The following is a 25,283-nucleotide window of genomic DNA, read 5'->3' as shown; positions in this document are numbered from 1 at the left end:
TTGCAGGAAAGGCAAAGAATGCTAAGGAGGTTCAAATCAATATTGTCGTAGAAAAGGCAAAGGTAAAACTTGGCACTAGAGGCAGGCATGCCAGGGCAACTAGAGCGCCCAACGTGGACTTGTTTGCAAAATAGATGCAGATTAAGGGCCAGTCCTTGAGTTTTCCTTTGCCTGCGACCGCGCCTTTAGGACTTGAATCTTTCGGCGCTCGGCTACTCTCCCCTAGCTCTCCTTCCCTTGTCTCCCCAGCATGGAGGCGCTCGGTGTTCGGCCACACTGCCTGTCGCCTGGTAGTGGGACCGGAAGTTGTTCGGGGGAGGGGGACAGTCGTACTGGGGGGGGTTTATGGGGGGGGCCTGTCCCTCCTCAGGTGAAGCCGCTGATGGAGATGGAGCCGCCGCCGCCGCTGAGCGCCCGGGTCCCGCCTCCGGCCCGGTTGTGGCCAGCTCAGTGACCCCACTGCCCCCGCACTGGGCCGTCCGGGCCAGAGTGGGGGACCCCCGCTGCCCCGCCTCCCTCTCTCCCAATTCCGTCCCCTCTCCCTCACCCCTCAAGCCTGCGCGCGCGCGGAGCTGCCTCAGGTAAGTTAGGGGCGGGGTTTGGGCGAAGAGCGAGAGGCGGGGCCTCGGTCGCTGGGGGCGGGGCCTGAGGGGCCTGGGCGTGAAGGGAGGGGGACACGTGGGCAGGGGCCTGGCGGGGAGAGGGTCGCTGGGTGGGCTGAGGCCCAAGAGAGGAAGCTGGCGGTGGGGGGCAGGGGTTGGCGCGAGGCCATAAGATTGACAGGGACGTAGCAAGGACCTAGGTGTCCTAAAAAGGCGGGAGATGGGTCAAGGCAGAGAACCGAGGACAGGCAAGACCTGGCGTGCGCGAGGCTCCTTCGTTGGGTAAGGCTGGGGTAGAACAGAAGGACAGGGTGGAGAAAGAATTAGCCTGGGTACTTGGGCAAAGAAGCAAGAGACTGCGGGTGGCTAGGGGGAGATGTCGGTCAAGAAGGTTAGCGAGAAAGACAGGCCTAAGTGGGAAGACTAGGAGGCAATGAGCAGAATGGGAGAAACAAGTGGTAGAGAAGAAACTTAGGGTGGAGCAAAAAGTGCTGTGTGCGGCACTATGCAGGGTGAGAAGCCCAGGGAACCTGAGAAGCAAGGCTGGGAAGAAAGAGATTCATTGCATAGGAGCCTTAAGAAAGAAATGTAACAGGCAGAAGTCCTGGGGCAGACAACCAGAGAGAAAAACGGACTTGGGAAGCAAGTCTAAACTAAAACAGCCTTCCCTGTACCTCCTTACACAGCCCCATCCCGGTTATTTTCTTCCCCAAGTTTGCTAGAGTTGTAGAATCTCATTGTTTGATTTCTGTGCTTTTTTTTTTTTTTTAAGCTATGAGTGGTCCTGTCTAGTGACAATGTTTAATGGGAACATGGGACTTTAGATAGGAGATATTTAGGAAATATGGTATCCCATTTCCCCCTCCAAAGTCATGAATTTACTGACTCTGCTTCAAGGAAGATTTGATATATCACCAACAACATTGAACAACTTCTTTCACCTCAGTCCCTTCTCTTATAAAGCAAAATTGTCTACTGTCGTGACTTAAATACCTCCATTTACATGTTTGAGAGCTCCAGCTATGCCACAGTCTCCGCAGTATGAGCCCTCAAAGCATCAGTGGTGAGCTTGGTATGACTGTGACTTACAGGTCAACTCTAGGCCTTCCAATATCATGACCAAACAGAAGACTATTGAGGCCTGGCTATTTCCCTTTACTGCTACTTGTTCACTTTGCCTGTGTGAAGGTACATGTTCATGTCCTTGGGGGAAAAAAAGTGTAAATCCCTCAGTTTTGTCTGACTCTTTGCTACCCCATGGATTGTAGCCTGCCAGATTCTTCTGTCCACGGGATTTTCCAGGCAGTAATACTGCAGTGGGTTGCCATTTCCTTCTCCAAAACTGTTTACTGTTGTGACTTAAACACCCCCACTTATGTGTTTGAGAGCTCCAGCTTACCCCAGTCTCTCCAGTGAGCCCTCAGAGCATCAGTGGTGAGCTTGGTGCGGTTGTGACTTGCTCACAGGTCAACTCTAGGCCTTCCAATATCATGACCAAACAGAAGACTATTGAGGCCTGACTGTTTCCCCTTACCGCTACTTTTCCTTGGGGAAAAAAAAAAAAAGTCGCTTAGTCTTGTCTAGCTCTGTGGCTCCATGGACTGTAGCTTGTCAAGCTCCTCTTCCCATGGAATTCTCCAGGCACGAATACTGGAGTGTGTAGCCATTCTCTTCTCCAGGGGATCTTCGTGACCCAGGGATTGAACATGGGTCTCCTGCATTGTAGGCAAATTCTTCACTGTCTGAGCCACTTTAGGAAGCGTTAAAAACAGGTGTCTGACTACCTAGACTATTTCCACTTAAGATAACTCAAATTCTGAGGACAAGACCAGATAAAAGTCCAAATCAGACACTCTGGGTATGGCATCTTATTTGGTAGGGTATGTGAAATGCCCAGCCAGGAATTCCTTATCTCCTCATGGGTCTGCCAGTAGGTCAGTGAATCTTTCTTTGCGGTATGCAATGTGCGGTATTCGGCCTTCGCCAGTTACAGCCTAATTCAGAGAATCCAGACAGCTCCCCGGATCACAAGAACAGTCAAACTAGTGGCTCCTGAGATAAAAATAAAATCTTTATAAAAGAAAATAGCCTTACCATTGGGAATCAGGAGAGGTCTCACTGGAGCTTCTGGGGTGGGCCCCAGGATGGTGGGAGATGCCCTCATTTTGGCAGCTTCAGAATTATATCTTGTTCTACTCAACAGAGGTTGATTTCTCAAGCACAAAACATAATGACTTGTTGCCCACTGAGTGGGTATATGTGTAAGAGATTCACTTTACTGTACACCTGAAACTAACACAACACTGTAAATCAACTAAACCTCCATAAAAATTAAAATCATCATCATCATCACTGGGGAGGGACCTCCTGGGTGGTCCAGTGGCTATGACTCAAGCTCCCAAGGGGGCCCGGGTTTGACCCCTGGTCAGAGAACTATATCCCACACGCTGCAAGGAAGATCAAAGATCCCACATACCACAACTAAGACCCGGTGGCAGCCAAAGAAATAAGTATTTTAAAAATAATAGTAATCCCTGGGCTTCACTTTAGATCCTAAGTGAGACCAAAGAAAAAAATTCCCCTTCTCCCTACTGCAACCAAAAGGATGACATGGAGACTTAACCCTCTCTCCACTTCCACCTGCTTTTTCCAGCAACATCCTCTTCACTACCTTTCTACCCATGAAGCCACATGGAGTGTGTTTTAAATTCCAATTTTGGAGTATCACTGGGTCAAACAGGATTCTTTGGAGGATTTGAAGAACTTCCATTACTTGTGATGTCAACCTTATTTCAGGCTTTCAGAGCCAGTACGTAGAGAAAACTTGACTTTCTGATATTTTCATCACCAATAGTTAGAGCTGTGGGTATGTTTTTGTGGAGATGGGGATGGTAACTGAAGCCTGACCTTGGAAGTCAGACCTTGGACTGGTCTCACTTGCTGCTTGTCAGGAAGTGTGGTGGGAAATCTTCTGTCTAGAAGGGAATACCTGTTCCTGCCCATTCCTGTTCAAATGCAACGTTATGTTGATGAGAGAAAGCCAGGGCCATGGAGGGCTCTTTTAAGGGTGCCAGGTGCATTCGAAAGAACAAGGAAGAACATCTTTGTCTCAGGTTACAATGACCAACCTTTCCTCCCTCCTCACAGAGATACTTCCTTTTAAATTGGGAGGTTGGCTGTTTCTAGGTGCTTTGTATTCAGCTCACTGAACTGAATTTACAGTACATATATGCCTACCTCCATCGCTGAATGATGTCTGTGTTGCTATAAAGTCAGTTTCCTTTTGAGATCTTTGAACTAAGCCTATCTTGTGTCGCTAATTTCTCTCACGTTATACCTCCTCCCCCTCTGGTGTGTCTCCAATCTGCACTGCCTAATTTGACCCAGTTCCTCTAAGGAGAGGCCTGGCAGGCCAGGGAGGGGAGGAGGTTCTTGGGGGGCCGGGAATGGAAAGGTGGAGATGGATATGCTGCCTGGAGATGTGAGCAAACAGTGAAGTACATCTCCTGATGTGCTCCTGGCTCTCAGAATACCAGAATCAGGAGCAGCCACAATCTCAATTCCATCCCACTCCCAGGGCTCCCAACTTGGCATTTAGACCAGTTGGAGGCGGCTAAAGACTGATTTTGCCCGAGATGTGTCATAGAGCACCTGTTGAGAACAATTAAGAAGCAGAAGAGTTCAGTTTACTTCCAGGAACAAAGTTCAACTCAGAAAACAACTCCTTCAGAACCTTCTGGAATTTAAGACCTTTTGGACAGGTGTCCAAAAATGAGATGCACTTCCTGAGCCAGTACTAACTGAATGCTATGCTTCAACTGCTCTGGCCACCTAGTGCCTTTCTAGCTCCGGGTTCATACAAACACACAATCCCATTAGGATGTTTCTCCCGATAGAGCCTGCTCTACTGGCTTTTTCTTTTAAGTAACAGACCCCACTCCCATAGGGATCACAGCAAAGGAAAAGATGTAAGAACCAGGGAAATTGATACTAGAACCAGGGAAAAGCAAAAAAATCCAAAGGCATTGAGTACCCTGGCTTAAGAAAGGAAATAAGATGGTTTAATGGAAAGAGCACACCTCAGAGAGACAGGAAACTGGGGTTCCTTTCTTTGTTCCAGCTTCACTGTGAGCCCTGAGATAAGTCACTTAGCTGCTCTGAGCCTCAGTTTCTCCAAGCAGAAAATAGGGGAAAACCTGCTCACTCTTGCTTCTCCTGCATTGGGGGGTATGTGTGTGTGTGTGTGAGGGAAATAACATGTGGCATCTTGAGCTTTACAAAATCCCAAAGGGCAATTATGTAGCTAATGATTCGGAAATGAAAGGGATCCCATGAGTACACCACCCTCCCTCATATTTGCATCTCTAACCACCGAAGTTCTAGGCTAATTCCAGAGAGTTCACTAGCCACTGTGGACTTGGGCTCTTCTCATCATTGCCCCTAAGGGACCCTTCAAGGAATCACTTATTATTAGCATGGTCTAGCGGTCTGGTCCCAAAGCTCAGTCCATACCAGGGAGGATGTCAAGAAAAGAGGAGTTGGAAATCAACCTAGAGAATTTTTTTTCCCCCCACATCCAGGCTTCCTAGGTGAGACTTGAAATCTCTCTAGTGAAATCTAGGGAGAACTGCTTTGTGAAGTGAAGCAAAGCCCCGTGTCTCAGGCTTTCTCGTGAGACTTTTTAAAGCATGATACCTCTCAGCACTAGATAAGAATGACGAGGGGTGTGCTGGTGGTGAAACAGGATAATAAATACTTTCCTGATGTGTGCCCTCCAGAACCCCCCACCCTCACCTCGATCAATATAGTAGTACACTCAAACCAAATTTTCACCCATTTGCTTCAGTGGGATCCTTCAAGGAGACCCGAGAATCCTGATAGCAGCTCAGGCTGTTCTGCTGCCCCACTCTGTTGTTGTTCAGTCACTAAGTTGTATTTGACTCTTTGCAACCCCATGGATGCACGCCCTCTGTCTTCCACTATCTCCCAGAGTTTGTTCATGGCCATTGAGTCAGTGATGGTATCTGTCTCATCCTCTGATGCCCCCTTCTCCTTTTGCCTTCAGTCTTTCCCAGCATCAGGGTCTTTTCCAGTGAGTTGTCTCTTTGCATCAGGTGGCCAAGGTATTAGAGCTTCAGCATCAGTCCTTTCAATGAATATTCAGGGTTGATTTCCTTTAGGATTGACTGGTTTGATATCTTTACAATCCAGGGAACTCTTAAGAGTCTTCTCCAGCACCACAATACAAAAGCATCAACTCTTTGGTGCTCAGCCTTCTTTATGGTTCAAGTCTCAAATCCATACGTGACTACTGGAAAAAACGATAACTTTGACTTTATTGACCTTTGTCGGCAAAGTGATGTCTCTGCTTTTTAATACCCTGTCTAGGTTGGTCATAGCTTTCCTTCCAAGGAGCAAGTGTCTTTTAATTTCATGGCTGCAATCACCATCCACAGTGATTTTAGAGCCCAAGAAAATAAAATCTGTCACTGCTTCCACTTTTTCCCCTTCTATTTGCCATGAAGTCTGGGACCGAATGCCATGATCTTAGTTTTGTGAATGTTGAGTTTTAAGCCAATTTTTTCACTCTCCTCTTTCACCCTCATCAAGAGGCTCTTTAGTTCATCTTTACTTTGTGCCGTTAGAGTGATATATCTGCATATCTGATATCCAGATATGATATTTCTCCCAGCAATCTTGATTCCGGCTTCTGAGTCATCCAGCCTGGCATTTTGCATGATGTACTCAGCATAGAAGTTAAATAAGCAGGGTGACAATATACAGCCTTGACATACTCCTTTCCCAATTTTGAACCAGTCAGTTGTTCCATATAAGGTTCTAACTTTTGCTTCTTGACTCACTTTCAGGTTTCTCAGGAGACAGTAAGGTGGTCTGGTACTCCTGTCTCTTTAAGAATTTTCCACAGTTTGCTGTAAACCACACAGTCAAAGGCTTTAGGGTAGTCAATGAAGCAGAAGTAGATGTTTTTCTGGAATTCCCTTGATTTCTCCATGATCCAGCAAATGTTGGCAATTTGATCTCTGATTCCTCTGCCTTTTCTAACACCAGGTTGTTCACTTAGATGTTCTTGGCTCATGTACTGCTGAAACCTAGCTTGAAGGATTTTGAGCATAACCTTGCTAGCATGTGAAAGGAGCACAATCATATGGTAGTTTGAACATTCTTTGGCATTGTCCTTCTTTGGGATTAGAATGAAAACTGACCTTTTGCAGTCCTGTTGCCCCTACTGAGTTTTCCAAATTTGCTGAGTGCAGCACTTTGACAGCATCATCTTTAGGATTTTAAATAGCTCAGCTGGAATGCTTTCACCTCCACTAGCGCTTTGTTCGTAGTAATGCTTTCTAAGGCATTGACTTCATACTCCAGGATGTTTGACTTTAGGTGAGTTACCACACCATTGTGGTTATCCAGGTCATTAAGACCTTTTTTGTATAGTTCTGTGTATTCTTGCCACCTCTTCTTAATCTCTTCTGCTTCTATTAGGTCCTTCCCGTTTCTGTCCTTTATCGTGCCTGTCCTTGCATGAAATGTTCCTTTGGTATCTCCAGTTTTCTTGGAGAGATCTCTAGTCTTTCCCATTCTATTGTTTTCCTCTATTTCTTTGCATTGTTCATTTAGGAAGGCCTTCTTACCTGTCCTTGCCCTACTCTAGCTCCCCAAAATCTGCCCCTGGGGTATTTATTTTTCATTAGATGACTGGTGAAAGCAATTTTAGATGTATGTAGTGAAAGTCACTCAGTCGTGTCCAACTCTTTGTGACCATGGACTGTATGGTCCATGGAATTCTCAAGGCCAGAATACTGGAGTGGGTATCCTTTCTCTTCTCCAGGGGATCTTCCCAAGCCAGGGATCAAACCCAGGTCTCCCGTAGATCCTGCAGGCAGATTCTTTACCAGCTGAACCACCAGGGAAGCCCTATTCAGCTAATGCTACTACTATATTTGCTTATTTAATAAACTTTAAGTTCCATTCTTCTAGACTGTTGCTAGTATTCTCAAAGACTTTTCTCAAAATTTTGCGTTTTTGGTTGTCATGTTTTGAAAAATGTAAGGATGAATTCCGCTGCTCTGAACATCTACTATTGTTCTAGATAGGAGATGGATGGATGTAAATTTCTACCAAATAGAGATTTTATTTTTCCTCTTCCCACAGGCTCCTAAGGAGATAATTCATTGCAACAAATTATCACTTTTAATTGTCCTCACTTCTGGATTGTTTAATACTCTACTGCCAATTACTATTTGCCTTCCCTCAAATAGACTTTTTAAATAGTCTAGTAGTCTATTTTAAAATAGACAAATTTTAAATTCAGGTTCCCCCTCAACTCCCCTTAAAAAAAAATAAAGGTAGCAAAGTAATTGACAAAAACTAAGAAGAAACCACTTAAGGATTTAATGTGACTCTTACACCTTCCGTGCAGGACCCCTCTCTGAACCTGAGGTGGGCCGCTCTCCTCTATCTTCTATTTTCCTGTCCCCCTTCCTGCCCCTACCCAAACATGTTTCCCTTAAATGACTGATTCTAAACTTCTTAGATTACTACTCCCGTCTTAACAAGGTGTAGTGACTCTGTGGGATTGTTTCTTTGCCTGGTGAGCACTGAGCTGTAACGTGTCTCCTTTCCTACACCATCAGCTTCACTTACAGAGAGAGGGTCTACTCTCCAAACAACACAATCAGGGACCAGTTTGGAATGAGGCAGCATTTCCACCTGAGAGACTGGGGAGGCCTGCAGAAGTTGGGAGTTAGAGGAGACCCTGGGGTTTGGAAGTCAGGGTACATCATCTTTGTCATCAGGAGAAAGTCTGAGGTTTTGCTTTGTTATAATAGGGTCAGAGCACACTTAAGTGGTCCTTTAGGGTTCTTGCTAACTCCAAGATGTTAGAGAGAAAAACTACTCCCTTTCCAGATCTGGCTTCTAATAGTAGCTGTTTTCTCTTCCGGCAGAGTCTCTCTAAGATGGACATAGAAGACTGCAATGGCCGCTCCTATATGTCTGGTATGTCCTCTTGTGCTTTCTGTTTGTCAGGGGCTGGGAGCGCGCTCTTATGTGAAGTGGAGAGCCTTCAGCTTAGCATATGACCTCCCAGTGCACCGCAGTCTTGGAACTGTCACTTTTGGTAGTGCTAGATAGAGTGTGTTTATTGTGGTAATTTTATGTTCCCTAAAAAGTAATGCTCTTCCCAGACTTCCTGGAGGATAGGAGCAGGGGAAGGAAATAAGAGGGGTACTGTGAATGGAGACTGTTAGAAGATTTGAAACAAAGTAGTGGAAGCAAGATCTGGTTCCTTCTCCTGTGCCAAGGTCACTAACCAAACATGACACCTAGGGTTTCAAACCTCAAAGGCCTGCAGGGGCCAGGTAGGATGTAACAGAGTGAACTGGGCTCAGATAATGAGCAGAGAGTGATGGGGACGGTCATGGACTGGAGAGCACATGTCCTTCCTCAAGGAGCAGCAGCTCTGCAGGGTCCACCAGAATGTGTATGCAGTATGGCCAAAGCTTCCAGTTTTTCAAAAAAAATCAGAAATCAGGATTTTATATGAAATGTCTCCCTTTAAAAATAATAACTTTGAATTTTAAGAAATGTTCCATGGGGCAAGCCAAATTTGTCTACAGTCTGAATCTAGCCAGTGGGCCAAGAGCTTACACATTTGAAGTAGAGAGAGAGGGAGACCAATTCTCCCCCTATCTTTCCCATGATCATAAAGCTTTTTATACCTGCCAAATACTCTTATGAGGCAGAAGAGATCCCGGCTTGTAGTATGGATGGCTTTTAGGGATATGAAAGTAATCACGATCCTCTTAGTTTCACAAGATAAAAAGAAATGAGGAACCTCATTTGGCTCTCTCTCTGAGGATGTAGAAAATGGCCTAAGACAGAATTTGTCTCTGGGATGGGAAGGAACCATTTTTTGTACCATTAGAATTTTAGGGCAGGAAATGATTGTAAGAAATAACGGAAGCCAGAACTGGATTTTGACATAACACGTATCCCCATCAGTAATCCAAGCACCACTGTAGTAATGACCTATAGTTTATTTTTTTACCTTAAAGTGGGCCCACTGGAGGAATTATGGGCATGCACTAAGGGATAGCAAGATGGGCCAGACACATATATGAGGGTTATTGGCAGCACCCACATAATGTCAAGGTAAGAAGCTGACTCTGACCCCTTTCTCGTTTGAGGGAAGGAGTTGGAATTGGTACAGGCATTTGATACCTGCTACATGCTGGACAGAGTAACAGGGATCAAGTGGACTGATTCAGTTGAAAGAGACTTTATTGGAACTAAAGTCATGTCTCTTCTAAGGAGCCAACCAATCCTCCTGCCTCCTGCTCAGTTGGGCCTATTCAGAAAACCACTATTGAGCAACACCTGTTCTCAGGACCCTGCCTTGGAGCTGAGGACACTCAGAGAAAAACTAGTCCCTACCCTAAGGCAGGCAAGTGAGAAACTGGGAACTGGCTGAGGAAATAGCCCACGGAGCACTTTTCAGCCTATCTCTGGAGAACGTTGGATATTAGAGGAAAACTGAGTGTATTGACATCACTGTGCTATGAAACCAAGCTGTCCCGGCTTTCAGCAGGTTGGCCCTTCCTAGATGAGAAGAGTCCTCAGCAAAGGATTGTTTTGAATGAAAGTGGAGGCCAGAAACCACTCACCTGTGTTTTGAGAATTCTAAATGTCAGCAGCTACCATAGAGAGGGATGGGGACTAGGGGAGAGGGGCCGGGAGTCAAGGAAGGGCTAACATGAGCTCTGAAAAGCAGCCCCTGCAGGACCAGCCATGGCTGAGACAGTCCATGTGAGGGTCTCTTGAGAGCTGCCCCCGCACTCCTGCCCCGCGCTGAGCCATCTCTCCTGGATTGATGCGGAAGCAGTGGGAAAGGTCACAGAGTGCACCCCTCCTAAAGCATGTGGTGGAGGGTCACCACCACTCTTCTGCCTCTACACCTGGGGACTTTCCCTTGCCTGGCCAACTGATGAAGGGGGAATCTCTCCCTTCATCTCAAAGAGGTTTTCCCCGCACAGAACCAATTACAGAAAGTCCACCTCTTCCTTCCCTATCTCTTTCTTTGGAAAGATCATTCTCTGGGGGGGTGGGGGGCAGTGGGCGGGGGAAGAGAGGGAAGAAAAGAGGAGTCCATTCCTTTACCACACAGATGCTCTCCCTGCCCCCACTCCCTATCTTTCTAGGGAAACTGAGTTGCTCAAACCCAGCTCATGCAATTAATTGACTGAGCAGTGCTTGTTCGAAGTTTTCTGGGTCTGTGAAATGTTTTAGGGAACCTTGGCAGAAAGGGGTCCAGAGGTAGGCAGCCCAAAGTTTCCCAGCCCCTCCCACCCCCTAATTCTTGGAATCAGAAAATCTAGTCTTCCAAAGTAGGTCAGCACGGCCGTGAGCAGCTCTTCTGGAAGGGAAGGGAGCCGAGGCCTTGTCTTGATGGAGGGCGGATTCATCCAGGGCTGTCGGCGGCTGGGGCCCCAGGGGCACAGGAGGGGAGGGGAGGTGGGGAGACCGGACTAGCACTTTGCCTGCGATCCGAAAGGACTCCGGGCCACAGAGCAGCACTAGCCCAGAGATCAGACTGTGCAGGGCCCTCTGGCTGCTGGGAAAGGGGAGCCTGTCAGTCCCGCCCACCCCCAACCCCCCAGTCTGGAGAGCGACCTCCCTCCTGCAGGAGGAAGAAAAGGAGGGAAGACAAGGGCCTGAGTTCGGTGGGGGAAGGGCTTTTTGCCGATCTGGAGCCTTGAAGCTGCCCCATGTCCTGGGCCCCATGACCTCTGAGGCCTTGGCTTCCCCAGCTGGCAAAGGATTGGGCCTTCCCTGGGGGCCCCCCTTTCTCCCCCTGCCCCGCGGGCCCATCCATCTCCCTGTCTCTCTTGCACACACTCTTGTGTCTCTCAGGCATTTGTTGTGCAGTTCCTCTTTGTCTGCTGGGCACGAGGGCAGCAGCATCTGCCTCCCTCCCTGTGCACCCCCCACCCCAAGCCCTTCACCGTCTTGAGAAAGGGATGCTGTAGCCTAGCGACCCCCCCACCAGAGGCACAGACACATTCTCTCCAGCCCCCTCCCCAGGCACATTCAAGCGTGTGTTGCCTGCGCTCTCTCCCTCTCTCTCTCTCCCCCCCACCTCTTGCTCCCTCTCTCTCTCCCTCTCTCTCTCACACACACACTCACACAGACACACACACACACTCACGCACACTCACACACACACACACACCCTGGGCTGAGTTCTTCTCGCTGGCTGCAGCCGTGGGCCTCTGCTCACGGAGCCGCTGCCGCTGCCTGCGAAATGACGGCGGTTCCCCTCACTTCCAGGAATCCACGCTTCCTGGAAGGTGAGTGGCTGGGCTCACCCCTGCCTGCCACCGAGACGCAGACATGCACACACCACCCGCACTCGCTCGCCGTTTCCAAGGCGGCGGCCGCGCTCGCACCCCAGGGTCTCACCGGCAAGGGAAGGATAATGTAAGTTCAGGCAGAAGGTGGCTAGTGGAGGGGGGCGGGGAGTGGGGGCTGCTGCTGGGGCTGGGGAGCCAATTCAGTAACAACTCCCCGAGCCTGAGGAGAGGGAGAGGACTGGGGGCTATGTGTGGAGCGGGGGAGGGGGCGTTCCTCCTCACACTTGCGGAGGATGGGGAAGGGTGTTTGGTGTTGCTAAGCAAAGGCTGCGACTTGGTCAGTGCGAGCTTGTGGTGACATCTTGATTAGGCCTTGGGGACAGATGTAGAGCTGCCTGGGGTGAAATGCCGAGACAGGCTGGGGTGGGAATGGGTCATAAAAGAACCTAGGTAAAGAGGGGTCCCCCGGCAGCAGATGCCTCCGCCTGGAACTGAGAGTCAGGGGCCTCAGCCTCGTCCCCACAATAGAGCTGGGGATGGGCGTCTTTCTCTGCTCCTGTCCCCACTCTTCCCTGCCAGAAGGCTAGCATCCCGCCCCCTGGAGCCCATGGTCAAGAAGGCAAAGCAGTTAGGACGAGGTCCCTTCAGAAAAGCGTGGAGGCTCTGGGACCCCACAGCTGGCTCCTCCCTCTGTTTGGAGGAATGGAGGAAGGGCAGCAGGACCCGAGGGCTGGGCCCCCTCAACGGGGAAACACATCTAGCTGGTGGGACACTGCTCCAGTTCCTTTCTCTCCTTCCTGCCTTTCTGCCTTTTACCCACCTCCTGGTTCCTCTGATGTGAACCTCATGATTTGGCTTTGCCCTCCGGGGGGTTTGGATTCAGCCAACCTAGGATGACTTTGACCAAGAAAATTTCTCTGAGACCTAAGGGCATCCCTAATTCTTGGCTTTGATAGTCTGGGATTTCTTGGGAGTCCCAGGCATTTGAAATTCCCTCACTGGGTTTTCTGGGGCCAAGAGAGGAACTGCCGAACTTCCTAAATCAGACTCTTGTTCTCTTCACCATCCGGCTAAAACTCAAAATCCCTGGAGCCCCCGAAGACTTTTTAACCCCTGAAATGGATTTATTTCAGTTATTAGTCCCATAAAAGTCGACCTGAGCCTGTTTTGCCTCTTACCTTTATCCTAGGGAGGGCAATGGCATCAACGAGCCTCTTGAACTACAGGTGTGACCCTGGAAGTACCTGCTCCTCCTGTACCCAGGCCTTAAGAGGGAGAGCCGAAGAGAACGTTTTCCCCTTACTGTCCCTAAATATCCCTTTAAGGATGTTTTCCCCATATATCAAGCTCCAGGCCCCAAGAGGCAGCCTCAGCCCAGTAGGCTGGGACTAGCGATGGATTTCCAGCAACCTCACTCATCCTTTTAGGGTCAAGGACTTACACCAGGCCCCGGAGCCCTGTTCTTCCCCCATTACTGACATCCAGTGATTTAGGACAAGTCAGCCCTTTCAGCCCTTCCAACCTTAGCAAACCCTGCTCAGTTAAAAGGACATATTTTAAAACTGGGTCTGAGTCTACAGGTCTCAACCCACAGCTCTGAGATGCTCACTTGGTGATATGTGTGTGGTATTGATAGGGGGCAACATTTTTTTTTAGATAACCATGGCTCATCTAAAGAGCTACAGCTGGGGAACCTCGGTTTCAAGCCATAAGGCTTCTTCGATAGGTAGTAAATAAATGTCCTCAGGCTTTGATGGGCTAGAGTGGGGGAAATGGGACTTTTAGTAGAGGAGATGAATGGGAAATGGTCCCAAAGTCCTGAGTGGTTGTTTTCTTCCCACTGACCAAAGCTGGAGAGGGATCCCTCAGGAGGGTGTGTTCCGGATTTCTTGCCTCAGGCCCAAGACTCCAACCATTTTATAATGGAATCTTTATTTTGTGAAAGTAAGTATGTGCATAGCTGGGAAACTGGGTGAAGTGCTAATAGGTGGGCTTTAGGGATGAATTTTAGGGTCTCTCTCTCTCTCTCTCTGTCTCTGTCTTCCGTATTTAGACCTGTGTGCACACATCTATGCATGTCCATGTTAGCAGATAATGTAGACTGCCAGCCCAGTGCTTATCCCTGTAGGTACGTTCTCTTTATGTGCATCTACCTATGTGATATGTGTCCGTGTCTGTGTTTATCTACATGTGTTTTATTTCACATGTATATTTGTGCAGAAGACTGTGGGGAAGAGGGTTTTTTTTAAAGACATGGTTCGTATCTCCAGGTATGTTATCTGATTTTTTAAAAACATACGTGACACTCTTAGAAAGCATTTTTACAAAGCTATTTGTCAACAAGTTAAAATGCATATATATATTGAGAATACACTGATTATTTCCCTGTCAAGGGAATGTCAGGTAGTAACTATGTGATTGGAATACTATCAGATGGAGGTTTTCTAGAATAGCTACATTTTTGCTGATTTTAGAGTGAGATGGACCCAGATCTCCCCTTCTGAAACAGTGACTCCCAGTTAGCTCTACACAGGTGAGGGTTAAGGACACGGGTACTTACTATTTGTGATTAGATCCAGGTTCCACCGCTACCAGCTCTGTAACTTTGGACAAGTAACAGAGCTGTTTTTGTGCCTCAGTTTCCTCATCTGTAAAATTAAGATCATACTGGCCCTTACTTCACAGGGTTGTTGTGAAGATTCAATGAGATAATTATTTTAAAGTGCATAGAATGATGCCTGGCATGTAGTAAGCACTCAGTTAATGTTAGCTGCTATCATTATGATTACTATTATTATCATTAGATTCAGGGACAATTCCAGCCGCCCTTCCTGCAGATCCCGAATCCGGTGTTGGGGGCTCCGGAGAGTAACAGTAGGGAAGAACGTCTGTCCTGAACCGCCTCCCTCGCAAGGCCCCCATTTTCCTCTCCACCCCGGCCCGCCCAACCCCAGCCCTGCTTCCTGTGGACGTCAGGCAGTGATGCTCTTCCCCTCAGGCCTAGATGAAGGTAGGGTGGGCAAGGCGCAGCCACTGAGCTTGCGGAAGTCAGCGCCGGGCATCCAGGCTGGCAAGGGCACAAGGTATGGTGCCCCACATACAATGCTGCCTCGTACGTAGCTACAAGATAAATGTTTGTGAAATGTAACTGAACTTTGAAGAGATCAAGCGTAGACGGAAAATGGCTCGAGCTGCAGCTTCACCTTCCTTCTTATTCTCTCCTCCAAGGTAGCGGGGACTCATCTCTGGAGAAGGAATTCCTCGGGGCCCCAGTGGGGCCCTCAGTGAGCACCCCCAACAGCCAGCACTCTTCTCCCAGCCGCTCACTCAGTGGTAAGTGCAGCCTCCAGCCTCCCGGGCCCTGGGCACCCAGTGTGTGTCTGGCCCTCAATTCACCTTCCATGGCAGCCATTTCCCGCTCACTGCCTCCCTCTGATTTCCGGCCCAGAGTACCTACCAGCACTAAGGAGCTCCATGTCTAGGGTTTCCTTGACTTCTGAGAGGAGGGTGAGCCTTCACTGCCTAATGACTAGCGTGGAATTGAAAGAGGCATGGGTGGGATTAAGGTGAAATCTCCAAAGAGAATCTCTGGAACTGAGCAGATGGAAGTGGTCATGAGCTGGAGTTAGATAGGAAACAGAGATGAGAAGGATCCCCTCCTCACCCCGGCCGGTCTCCTGCCAGACAGGGTCCCCATGACTGCCCCTCCTCGCTGGCCCTGGATCTGTGACATTCTCTAAATGGTTGGAATAGCCAGGAATGTAGGTCAGAGCCAGAGCCAAAGCTCTCTCCTCAATGGCTCCTCCCTCCTCCGGTCCCCTCTCCAGATTTTCACGGAGGGGAATAGAGGTGTCCGGTCCTATGGGGTGGGAGGATAACGTGAGCTATGTCTGTCTTCCAGTTTTGCTCTCTTTTCAGCCTGCCGTCTCTGTCTTCCTAGGACTGTTTTCCCGCCACTGTTACTCCCTGGCTTCCTGCCCGGGGCCAAGCCAGACATCTTCCTTAATGACGAGAAAGTGGAGGAAAAGGCTCCCCTTAGTCTCCTCCTCTCCCCAGTAACTGAAGACATCCCATGTACCCCAACATTTTTCCTCTGGAAACCTGTTTGCCTCGTGGGTGGGAGAGGAAGACAAAGGTTGTCTCAGGTCTCAGCAGGACCCCATAGCACCACCCAGGATACTTAAGAGATTGGCTTCTCTTAAAGCCTGAATGTCTCAGGGCTTGGAGATAGCCTCTGGGACTTAAGGAGGGCCTCTGTGGCCCACGGGGAGGTTCCCTCCTTGGTCTGTCTCTATCCTAAACACGCTCCCACCCTCCAGCCAACTCCATCAAGGTGGAGATGTACAGTGATGAGGAGTCGAGCCGACTGCTGGGGCCGGACGAGCGTCTCCTGGAGAAGGATGACAGTGTGATCGTGGAAGACTCCTTGTCGGAGCCGCTGGGCTACTGTGATGGCAGTGGGCCGGAGCCTCACTCCCCCGGGGGCATCCGCCTGCCCAATGGCAAGCTCAAGTGTGACGTCTGTGGCATGGTCTGCATTGGACCCAACGTGCTCATGGTGCACAAGCGCAGCCACACAGGTGAGTACGGCAGGCGCCCCAGGCCCAGGCCATGCGGGGTCGCCTCAGGAGGGGGAGGTCTCTCCCAGCACTGTTTCTAGCTGCTAAAGAAAGGTGGGGGATGAAATCTGGGCTCCATCAACACCTGTACTTCCTGGCACTTTCCTCAACTGTAGTTATAAAGGCAAGCTGGTGTTTGTCTCAGGAGGTGATGAAGGAGAAGACGTGTTGCCTCAAGAAGTGTCCTATAGGAGACTTCCCTGGTGGTCTAGCGGTTAAGTCTCCAAACTTCCACTTCAGGGGGCACATGTTCGATCCCTAATCAGGGAACTAGATCTCACGTGCCACAACTCAGAGATGCCACGACTAAAGGTCCTACATGTTGTAACGAAGAGTAAAGATCCAAGTGCTGAAACTAAGACCGGGCACAGCCAAATAAGTAAATTTTTTTTACAAAAAGAAGAAGGATCCTATAGTCCAACAGGGTATTGTTTGGGCTCTTCTGTCTTTTGGGTTTTATTTTTGACTATGCCAGTTGGCATGTGGGAACTTAGTGCCCCACCAGGGATCAAACCTGTGCCCCTTACCGTGGAAGCGCTGAGTCTTAACCACCGGACCACCAGGGGAAGTCCCTGTCTCATGAATTTTTAAATAAAGGAAAACAGAAGCCTCTTCACAGCTATCTTGGGCTCCAGGTTCCTGGGGCAGAGCAGGCCCTGCGGGGCTCAGTTCTTGCTAACAGGCTTAGGCCCAGCATTCCAGGCCCAGTACTCTTCGCCCTGCCACACACCTCTAGTCCAGTTCTCAGGGTGAGACTGTACCCAAGGGGTCCTTTTCAAGCAGCATGTGTGTGTGTGTGTGGCACTGCCCTGCCTCGCAAATGTGTTCTGAGCACCGTCCTTCCCTGGGCGGGGTAGAGCAGAGAGGGAGGGACTAGGTTCCGCCTTCACGGTTCCTAACCCTCGCTGGTCTGTGATCTCTTCTTCCCCTCACAGGGGAAAGGCCCTTCCACTGCAACCAGTGCGGTGCCTCCTTCACCCAGAAGGGCAACCTGCTGCGTCACATCAAGCTGCACTCCGGGGAGAAGCCCTTCAAGTGCCCCTTCTGCAACTATGCCTGCCGCCGGCGCGACGCACTCACTGGCCACCTCCGCACACACTCGGGTAGGCCGCATGTCCGGAACACCCAGTAAACAGAGCTCAGCCACTTCTCTAGTATTGGAGGGTTACAGTGTCTACCACTGAGGGGGCAGAGCACTCCCTGAACAGAGCAGCAGGCCCCAGGGCACTTGGGGCTCTTTGATGTGGGTATTTTACATCTGCCATGCTCTGCGACATGGAGCAAGAGGAGCATGGGTGATGTTCCTGGCTGTCGATAGTCACCCTCCCTAACCTGGCTTTTCACGTTCATGCTGATGCCAGAACCATCTGGGCCATCACCCTCCCTTCCGAGCACCAGGGACGCCCCTCCTTACGCTCTCATGTGCCCCAGCCCCTCACCTGTCACCGTCTTCACCACCCTGCACAAACACCAGAGGTCTCCGGCCACCTCTGTCTGTCCTCCCCTTAGACTTCCGGCTGATTCCTGTAAATTTCCACAGGCCTCTCAAACTGGAAGGAAGGAAGCCTAGGAAAAGAGTATCCCATTTCTGTGTCCCATCTCACGAGGTCGTCACCTTCCTTGAGGCAAGAGCAAATCCAGAGGGTGCCTGGAGGTCAGTGTTGGGAACACTGCCAGGGACCCAGACTAACCAGGTTTCCTAGCCCCAGCCAAGACAGGTTAAGTCAACATCTTTCCGGATCATTTGGACCGGCAGCACTTTTGAAGCCTTTCACTAAGTTTTAACCTTTTGACTTGGACTTGGGAAAAGGCCAGGAGCTAAGCTGGCAGGAAGGAGGGAGCTCAAGATTGGGAAAAGGAAGAAAGGCAGAGGGGTAACAATTAGCAGGGTCTGTCCTTGGAAACTTTCCTTGTTTTTTCTCTTTTCTTAAACTCTCCTGAGCCAGGATTTAAAAGGCCAGAGAAGTCACCTCACCACCCTCTTGTTCCAGATTTCCCCAGCCACCTACCTTGTTCTAGATTCTCTCACTTTGGAACTGAGATCTCTTTCTCTCTATGTATGTGGAGAACTAGGGAGAAAGATCATTATTGATTCAGACATTATAATCTACAAATATTGTACATGTGTCTCCTCCCTCATGTGATACTCATAACAATTCCAAGGTATTTGTTATTATCACAGAGCTATTCTACAGCCTCTCTGGAATCCAATTAATGGCAGGTGTGAGCAGCAGGTGCAAGCAAGTCAGTCTCCTTTTCTGAGGAAAAGGGTGGCTCCCCCTGCTGGTTTGGAACAAGGATGGCTTGGCCCCTAGAATTCTTACCAACCACAGCGAGGCCAGCTGGGAGGACACTGGATGTTGTTGTGTAGGACATTTGAGGGACACAGGTAGACAGAGATATACTGTTGTGTCTCATCTCTGTGAGATGTTTTCTATCACAGCCCACCCTACAGGAAAGAAAAGGGAATTCCCCTCCCAGATGTTAGACCATCTCCCCAGGAGTCTTGGGTGGACAAGGACCATGGCATTCATCTTATCCCCCAACCGCTTGGGTTTACAGAGAAAGAGCAAAAAAGCAGTAGGTGACTTAGTCTAGGCCCAGGTTAAGCGTGTGTGAGTAGGGGCAGGGGCCGGTAGTAATTACCAGCCTCCTGAAGATACCTTCTCCTGTCTCCCTGCTCAGTAGTGGCAACATACTTTCACAAATATCCTCTCTCAAGTTGTTGTCAAAGGAAGTGTTAATCTCAGTTTTCCCGACTTTTTTTTCATCACTGGAAACAAAATCTTTATAACCTGTTTAAAAAAAAAAACGAAGACCCCCCCAAATTGGTGTGTTCTCCCTTTACTTTCCTCTGGTTATTTTATTTATTTTTCTCTTCTCAGAATTTCTCTATCAGTGATGGTTTTTCTGGGGCTCTCTTGGTATATCTCAGTGTAGCGAAAAAGAAAACTGAGCAGTTAAAACCAGGCCGGGGATGGAGGTAAAAATATAAGTAAAGGTCAGTGAACATGCCCCCCGCACTCTGGCAGAGCTGAGGGCTCTCATTTCTGTCACCCCAGCCCACCAGTTTTCCCCAAACTGAAGCAGATAGTTCGTAAGCAAAAAAATCCCCTTGTCTGATAAACAGCCCTTACACCCGCCTGCCACATGGAAAGGTTAAACCACAGTCTGGGCCCCAGACTCTGAGATCCTGGGGTGGGGCCAGCCTGCCTGCCAGGGATAATCCCCTGCAAAGTCCCCGGGTCCTTTCTTCCTTTGAACAGCAACGTGGCCATCTTGAGGCCCACCAACAGTCCGAATCCACGTGCCCTTTCTCCTCCCATCCCGGTGCATTGTCTCTCTTCTTCAAGGTTCCACCATCTGTCCATGGTGGCCACTGAAGCTGGGGAAAGAAAGATGAGCCAGAGAACTCAACTGAGCCACGTCCCTTCCTCCTCACTCCCATGCATACCTGCTCCTGGATGACTCTGCAGCGCCAGTGAGCAGTGACTCTGATGCCCTCTCTTCCCTCTCCTCTGCAGTCTCCTCCCCCACGGTGGGCAAGCCCTACAAGTGCAACTACTGCGGCCGGAGCTACAAACAGCAGAGCACCCTGGAGGAGCACAAGGAGCGGTGCCATAACTACCTGCAGAGTCTCAGCACTGAAGCCCAAGCTCTGGCTGGCCAATCAGGTGAGGCCGCAGGCACGACCATCAGAGTGGAGGACAGGGGCGACCCCAGCACCTACCCTCACAAAGGGATGGGATCTCTGGAACAGATAAATGTGCTAAGCACCCGAGTTGGTGCAGAGCCCGGTGGTGGGTGCTGCAAGGAGATCCAGAGGGAGGGAGGATTTCATCTATGTTGTCAGTCTAATGGGAGAGAGAGAGTGCACACAAGGAGGTGTGCAGTCAAGGGTCAGATTCATATAGTTGTTCCCACATCACCGGAAATGTGCTGTAGTGAGCTCAAGATGGGGTGCAGTAAGCAGAGTGCCATTTCCCAGGCATCCGAAATGACCTTCCTCAGCTACCAGCCTGCTGGTTTTCTCCAGGAAAAGGCAGCTGGGCCCCTGCCTCCCCTGCGCAGCTGCTCCTGCCTGTCGCGCCCATCCCACCCCACCTCTGCTCCCTCCCACCAGGTGATGAGATCCGGGACCTGGAGATGGTGCCAGACTCCATGCTGCACTCATCCTCTGAGAGGCCAACTTTCATTGACCGTTTGGCCAACAGCCTCACCAAACGCAAGCGTTCCACCCCCCAGAAGTTTGTAGGTAAGAGTCCAGTTGGAGAGGAGACATCAGTTGGAAGCCACCACTTGTCTAAATCTGAGCACTGGTGGCTGTTAGATCAGTTGGGTCTGGAGATTTGCTTGGGGTGGAAGAGAGCAGCCTGGTGGTCTCTTAGTGTTCAGAATGTATCCCCAGAAAAGGGGGGGAGTGAAGAGGGAGAACATCCCTCACGAGGGGGAGGAGGGGTTGAGGGCTCTCAGGATGGTTATAAGAGGAGAGGGTTGGGGGTCAGGCTTTTCCAGTTTTTGAAAATGGTACGGACTTCTGTTTATGGGGGCTGAGAGAAGGGCCCTTTGTTTGAGTCAGATTATGGGGACTGAGAGAAGGGCCCTTTGAGTCAGAGAGAAAAGGTGTGTATGGGGGTCCCCGGCCAGTAGCTCTCTTTATGGAGAGCAATGAAGGAAGTAAGTTTTCAAGACCAGTGGGCTGGGACCAAGTCTTTCTCTAAGATTATAGCCCAGGGTCGGGGAGCAGCCCCACAGAGGACCTGACCTGTGAGAGGTAAATGAGGGGTGGTGAATAATGTTACACTCATCCCCAGGGAAAGAAAACAAAGAAGGAATCCAAGGGGAGCTTGGACTGATCCAGAGTCAGCCCTTTTGAGACCCTTCTCTCCGCAGGTGAGAAGCAGATGCGCTTCAGCCTCTCAGACCTCCCCTATGATGTGAACTCGGGTGGCTACGAGAAGGACGTGGAGCTGGTGGCACACCACGGCCTGGAGCCTGGCTTCGGAGGCTCTCTGGCCTTCGTGGGGGCCGAGCATCTGCGTCCCCTCCGCCTCCCACCCACCAATTGCATCTCAGAACTCACGCCCGTCATCAGCTCTGTCTACACTCAAATGCAGCCCCTCCCTGGTCGACTGGAGCTTCCGGGGTCCCGGGAAGCAGGTGAGGGGCCCGAGGATCTAGCTGATGGAGGTCCCCTCCTCTACCGGGCCCGGGGCCCCCTGACTGACCCTGGGGCCTCCCCCAGCAATGGCTGCCAGGACTCCACAGATACAGAGAGCAACCACGAAGATCGAGTTGGGGGGGTGGTGTCACTCCCTCAGGGCCCCCCACCCCAGCCTCCTCCCGCCATTGTGGTGGGCCGGCCCAGTCCTGCCTACGCCAAAGAGGACCCCAAGCCACAGGAGGGGTTACTGCGGGGCACCCCAGGCCCCTCCAAGGAAGTGCTTCGGGTGGTGGGTGAGAGCGGTGAGCCGGTGAAGGCCTTCAAGTGCGAGCACTGCCGCATCCTCTTCCTGGACCACGTCATGTTCACTATCCACATGGGCTGCCATGGCTTCCGAGACCCTTTTGAGTGCAACATCTGTGGTTACCACAGCCAGGACCGGTACGAGTTCTCTTCCCACATTGTCCGGGGGGAGCACAAGGTGGGCTAGCGACCTCCGGCCCCACCCTCAGCCCACCACTCCGCTGCCCTGCCTGCAGGAGGCTAGCCCGGTTCCCACCATGTCCCTAGGAGTTGGGTTCTGTAGCCCCCACCACTGGCTACCTGACTTCACCCTCGACCCTGACCCGTCCTCACCTGTGCTCCTCCTGCCCCCTGACTGATCTAAGTGTTGTGATGAAACAGGTCTTTTGCTTATCTTTCTCCTCTTTCTCTTCTCCTTTCATCCCACCATACTCACTGAGTTATTTATTAATATAATTTGTTGAGTTTTCTTTTGCTTCTTTTTTTTTAACTTATATCACTTACCACACCCCCACCTTCCTGCCCAGTCTCCTTCCACTTTAGGCCTAATTTTTCTCTTTGCGCTTTCTCCAACAGCCCCAGGAGTAGGAAGCTTCTCTCAGTGCTAAGAGGCCTTGGGCTTCCCGATTTAGGTCCTCATCTTTTACTGTATCTGATTATTCCGTTTTGATGCTGATCACTCTCTCTATTCCTACCTTAGCTCTGTGGCATTACCTCTGCTCTCTGGGACCCTTCAACCTGGTACTCCATACCTCTTGTGCCCTCTCACCTTAGGCAGCTTGCACAACTCCTGATCAAATGAAGAAATCCCTCATTTGGAAGTAGGAGAGGCTGAAGAAATTCTCCCCAGGCACCCTGGGACTGAGGGTCCTCTTGACATCCCACTAGGAATTGCCCAAAGCCCACATTCAGGATCTGCCTCTCCAATGTGATATCTCTCTCTTCTCTCCTCGAACAACCCCCAACACTGCTGTACTCTCTTCAAACTGCCCGTCTACTCAGTGGTGGTTTTTCTCTCCTTGGAATGCCCCAACTTTATATTCTCAGGGGCCAAGGCTAGGTCAGCAGTCCTCTGTCTCTGACACGTGTGGAGCCACAGGTGCCTAACTGGGAACCAGGGAAGGGAATGGGTCAAAATTCCTCTTTCTCTCCCACCTCTCAAACTTCCTCACTCTAGTGACCTACTTGGGCTCTCAGGGGCTTCTATGGCCCCTGTCCTATGAGAAACTGGTGGGTTGCTGCCTGATAACAAGGGGGTATCCTCAGCCCCCCAGTCATGCTGCCTTCTCCCCCCAGCAGGATTCACCCTCTCATCCCCGGACTCCTGGGCCCTGTTCTTAGGATCAGTGGCAGGGAGAAAAGGATGTCTCTTTTCTCTCTCCTAACTCTCAGTATAACCAAAAATTATCCCCAGGATGAGCAGGGGCATATGCCCCTCTCCCCATTCCACTCTTGTGCCAGCAAGAATGGGATGGACACAGCTGAACTGGGAGAGTCATCCTTTCCTACTCCCTCTACACTCAGCTCCCAGATGGAGGGCAGGAGGGGGCTCTCTCCTGGCTACTGCAGAGACTCCTGGCTATTTGGGGAACCTAGGTAGTGAGACGGGGGCAGGAGGAGATAGCTCCACCGCCAAGGGGAGGTCTCTTCGACAAGAGTTCCCTGCCCAAGGCCACAGCCATCCCATTCTCTGCTTCCTTGAGATTCAAACCAAAGCCTGTTTTTCTATATTTAAAGTTTAAAAAGTAAAAACCAAACAGAACACCTCACAAGTTGTAACACTTGGTCCTTCTCTCTCTCTCCTTTTCTCTTCCCTTCCATTTTTCTTTCCACATGTCCTTTCCTTATTGGCTCTTTTGCCTCCTACTTTTCTCACTCCCTATCAGGGATAATTCAGGGGGATGGTAAAGGGTTGGCTAAGGAACAGACCCTGGGATTGGGGCTCTTAAGGGCTCTAAGAGAGTCTACCTTATCCTATTATGGGAAGGGAGACCCTAAAAGCTTCTTTCTCCTCTTCTCCCCCACTATGTGGTCTCCCCAAGAGAACCAGATTGTCAGGGAGGGACACAGTGGGTTGATTGTTTCTCCTTGACAGTGTAGCAATAAACAGATGCTGCCAAGGGCAGGGGATTTGGGAGCCACTTGGGAGAAGAGTGGTCTCTGGAGAAGGGGAGAGTCTTCTTGAGAGCACCCCCAGGGAACTGGCTCCTTGTTTCAGAATGGCAGCAGAGTTGAGATTCATATCTGGGGTTCCCCTCAACTCTCCTGGTTATCGAGCCCCTTCCTATTAGACCTGCCCTCACCACCTCTTCTGCGTCTGCTGTGTATTTGGTGACACCTCATAAGGACTAGTCCCTTCTGGGGTATCAGAGCCTTGGGGTGCCCCATCCCCTCCCCGTCAGTTTTGGCACCTGTAACCTCCTGGAACATGAAGGACTATGCTCTGAGGCCATACTCTGAGCCCATGAGAGCAGAGACTGGAAGGGCAAGACCAGGTGCTAAGGAGGGGAGAGAAGGGCACTCTGTCTCTCTCCAGACCATCACTGCACTTTAACCAGGGTCTTAGGTACAAAATCCTACTTTCCAGAGCCTTCCAGCTCTGGAACCTCAAACATCCTCATGCTCTCTCCTAGCTCCTTTTGCATAAAAAAAGAAAAAAGTAAGAAAAAGAAAAAAAACACATTGAAACCCACATGGAGAAAAGAGGTGTTTTCCTTTTATATTGATATTTAAAATCAACACCACACAAAAAAATTTCTAAATAGACACTTTTCCAGACCTTTGTTTTTTTGTGTCAGTGTCCAAGCTGCGGATGCGATTTTGTAATACTTCTGGCAGCTTCTTTCCTTGTGTACATAATATATATATAATATATATTTTTAATCAGAAGTTATGAGAACAAAAAGAGAAAATAAAACACAGAAGTAAGTGCAATACCACCTCTCTTCTCTCTCTCCCAGGGTTTCATTTGTAGCCTATGCTTGGTGTCTCCTTGGATCTTACCCCTTCACCTCCTCCTCTTCCTCTGGGGCCCCCCCCTCCTTTTTTTTTTTTTTAAAGAGTTTTTCTCCTTTCTCAAGAGGAGTTAAACTAGCTTTTGAGACTTATTGCAAAGCATTTTGTATATGTAATATATTGTAAGTAAATATTTGTGTAACGGAGATATACTACTGTAAGTTTTGTACTGTACTGGCTGAAGGTCTGTTATAAATAAACATGAGTA

General features: G+C 49.8%; 1 protein-coding gene across 4 annotated transcripts; it reads left to right on the top strand.

The window, feature by feature from the left end:
- Window positions 1-322: 322 nt before the first annotated feature.
- Window positions 323-25,134, top strand: IKZF4 (IKAROS family zinc finger 4). 4 transcript variants are annotated; one of them, XM_055395996.2, is made up of 8 exons: window positions 323-581; window positions 8,570-8,621; window positions 15,203-15,307; window positions 16,294-16,554; window positions 17,529-17,696; window positions 20,118-20,267; window positions 20,717-20,848; window positions 21,487-25,134. In XM_055395996.2, the coding sequence occupies exons 2-8, from the start codon at window positions 8,582-8,584 to the stop codon at window positions 22,245-22,247; spliced, it is 1,617 nt and encodes a 538-aa protein (XP_055251971.1). In that variant the 5' UTR covers window positions 323-581; window positions 8,570-8,581; the 3' UTR covers window positions 22,248-25,134. The 4 variants fall into 4 exon arrangements, with proteins under 4 accessions (XP_055251971.1, XP_088693232.1, XP_088693234.1 ...); XM_088837106.1 differs by lacking the exons at window positions 323-581; window positions 8,570-8,621 and adding exons at window positions 11,838-12,101; window positions 13,825-13,918; XM_088837108.1 differs by lacking the exons at window positions 323-581; window positions 8,570-8,621 and adding an exon at window positions 14,252-14,984.
- Window positions 25,135-25,283: the final 149 nt, after the last annotated feature.

This window comes from Moschus berezovskii, chromosome 6 (genome assembly GCF_049115385.1).
Source record: "Moschus berezovskii isolate FMDL1 chromosome 6, NW_MosBer_1.0, whole genome shotgun sequence".
Taxonomy (NCBI): domain Eukaryota; kingdom Metazoa; phylum Chordata; class Mammalia; order Artiodactyla; family Moschidae; genus Moschus; species Moschus berezovskii.
Note: the sequence above shows the minus strand (reverse complement) of the source record. Positions and strands in the feature narration are given on the sequence as shown.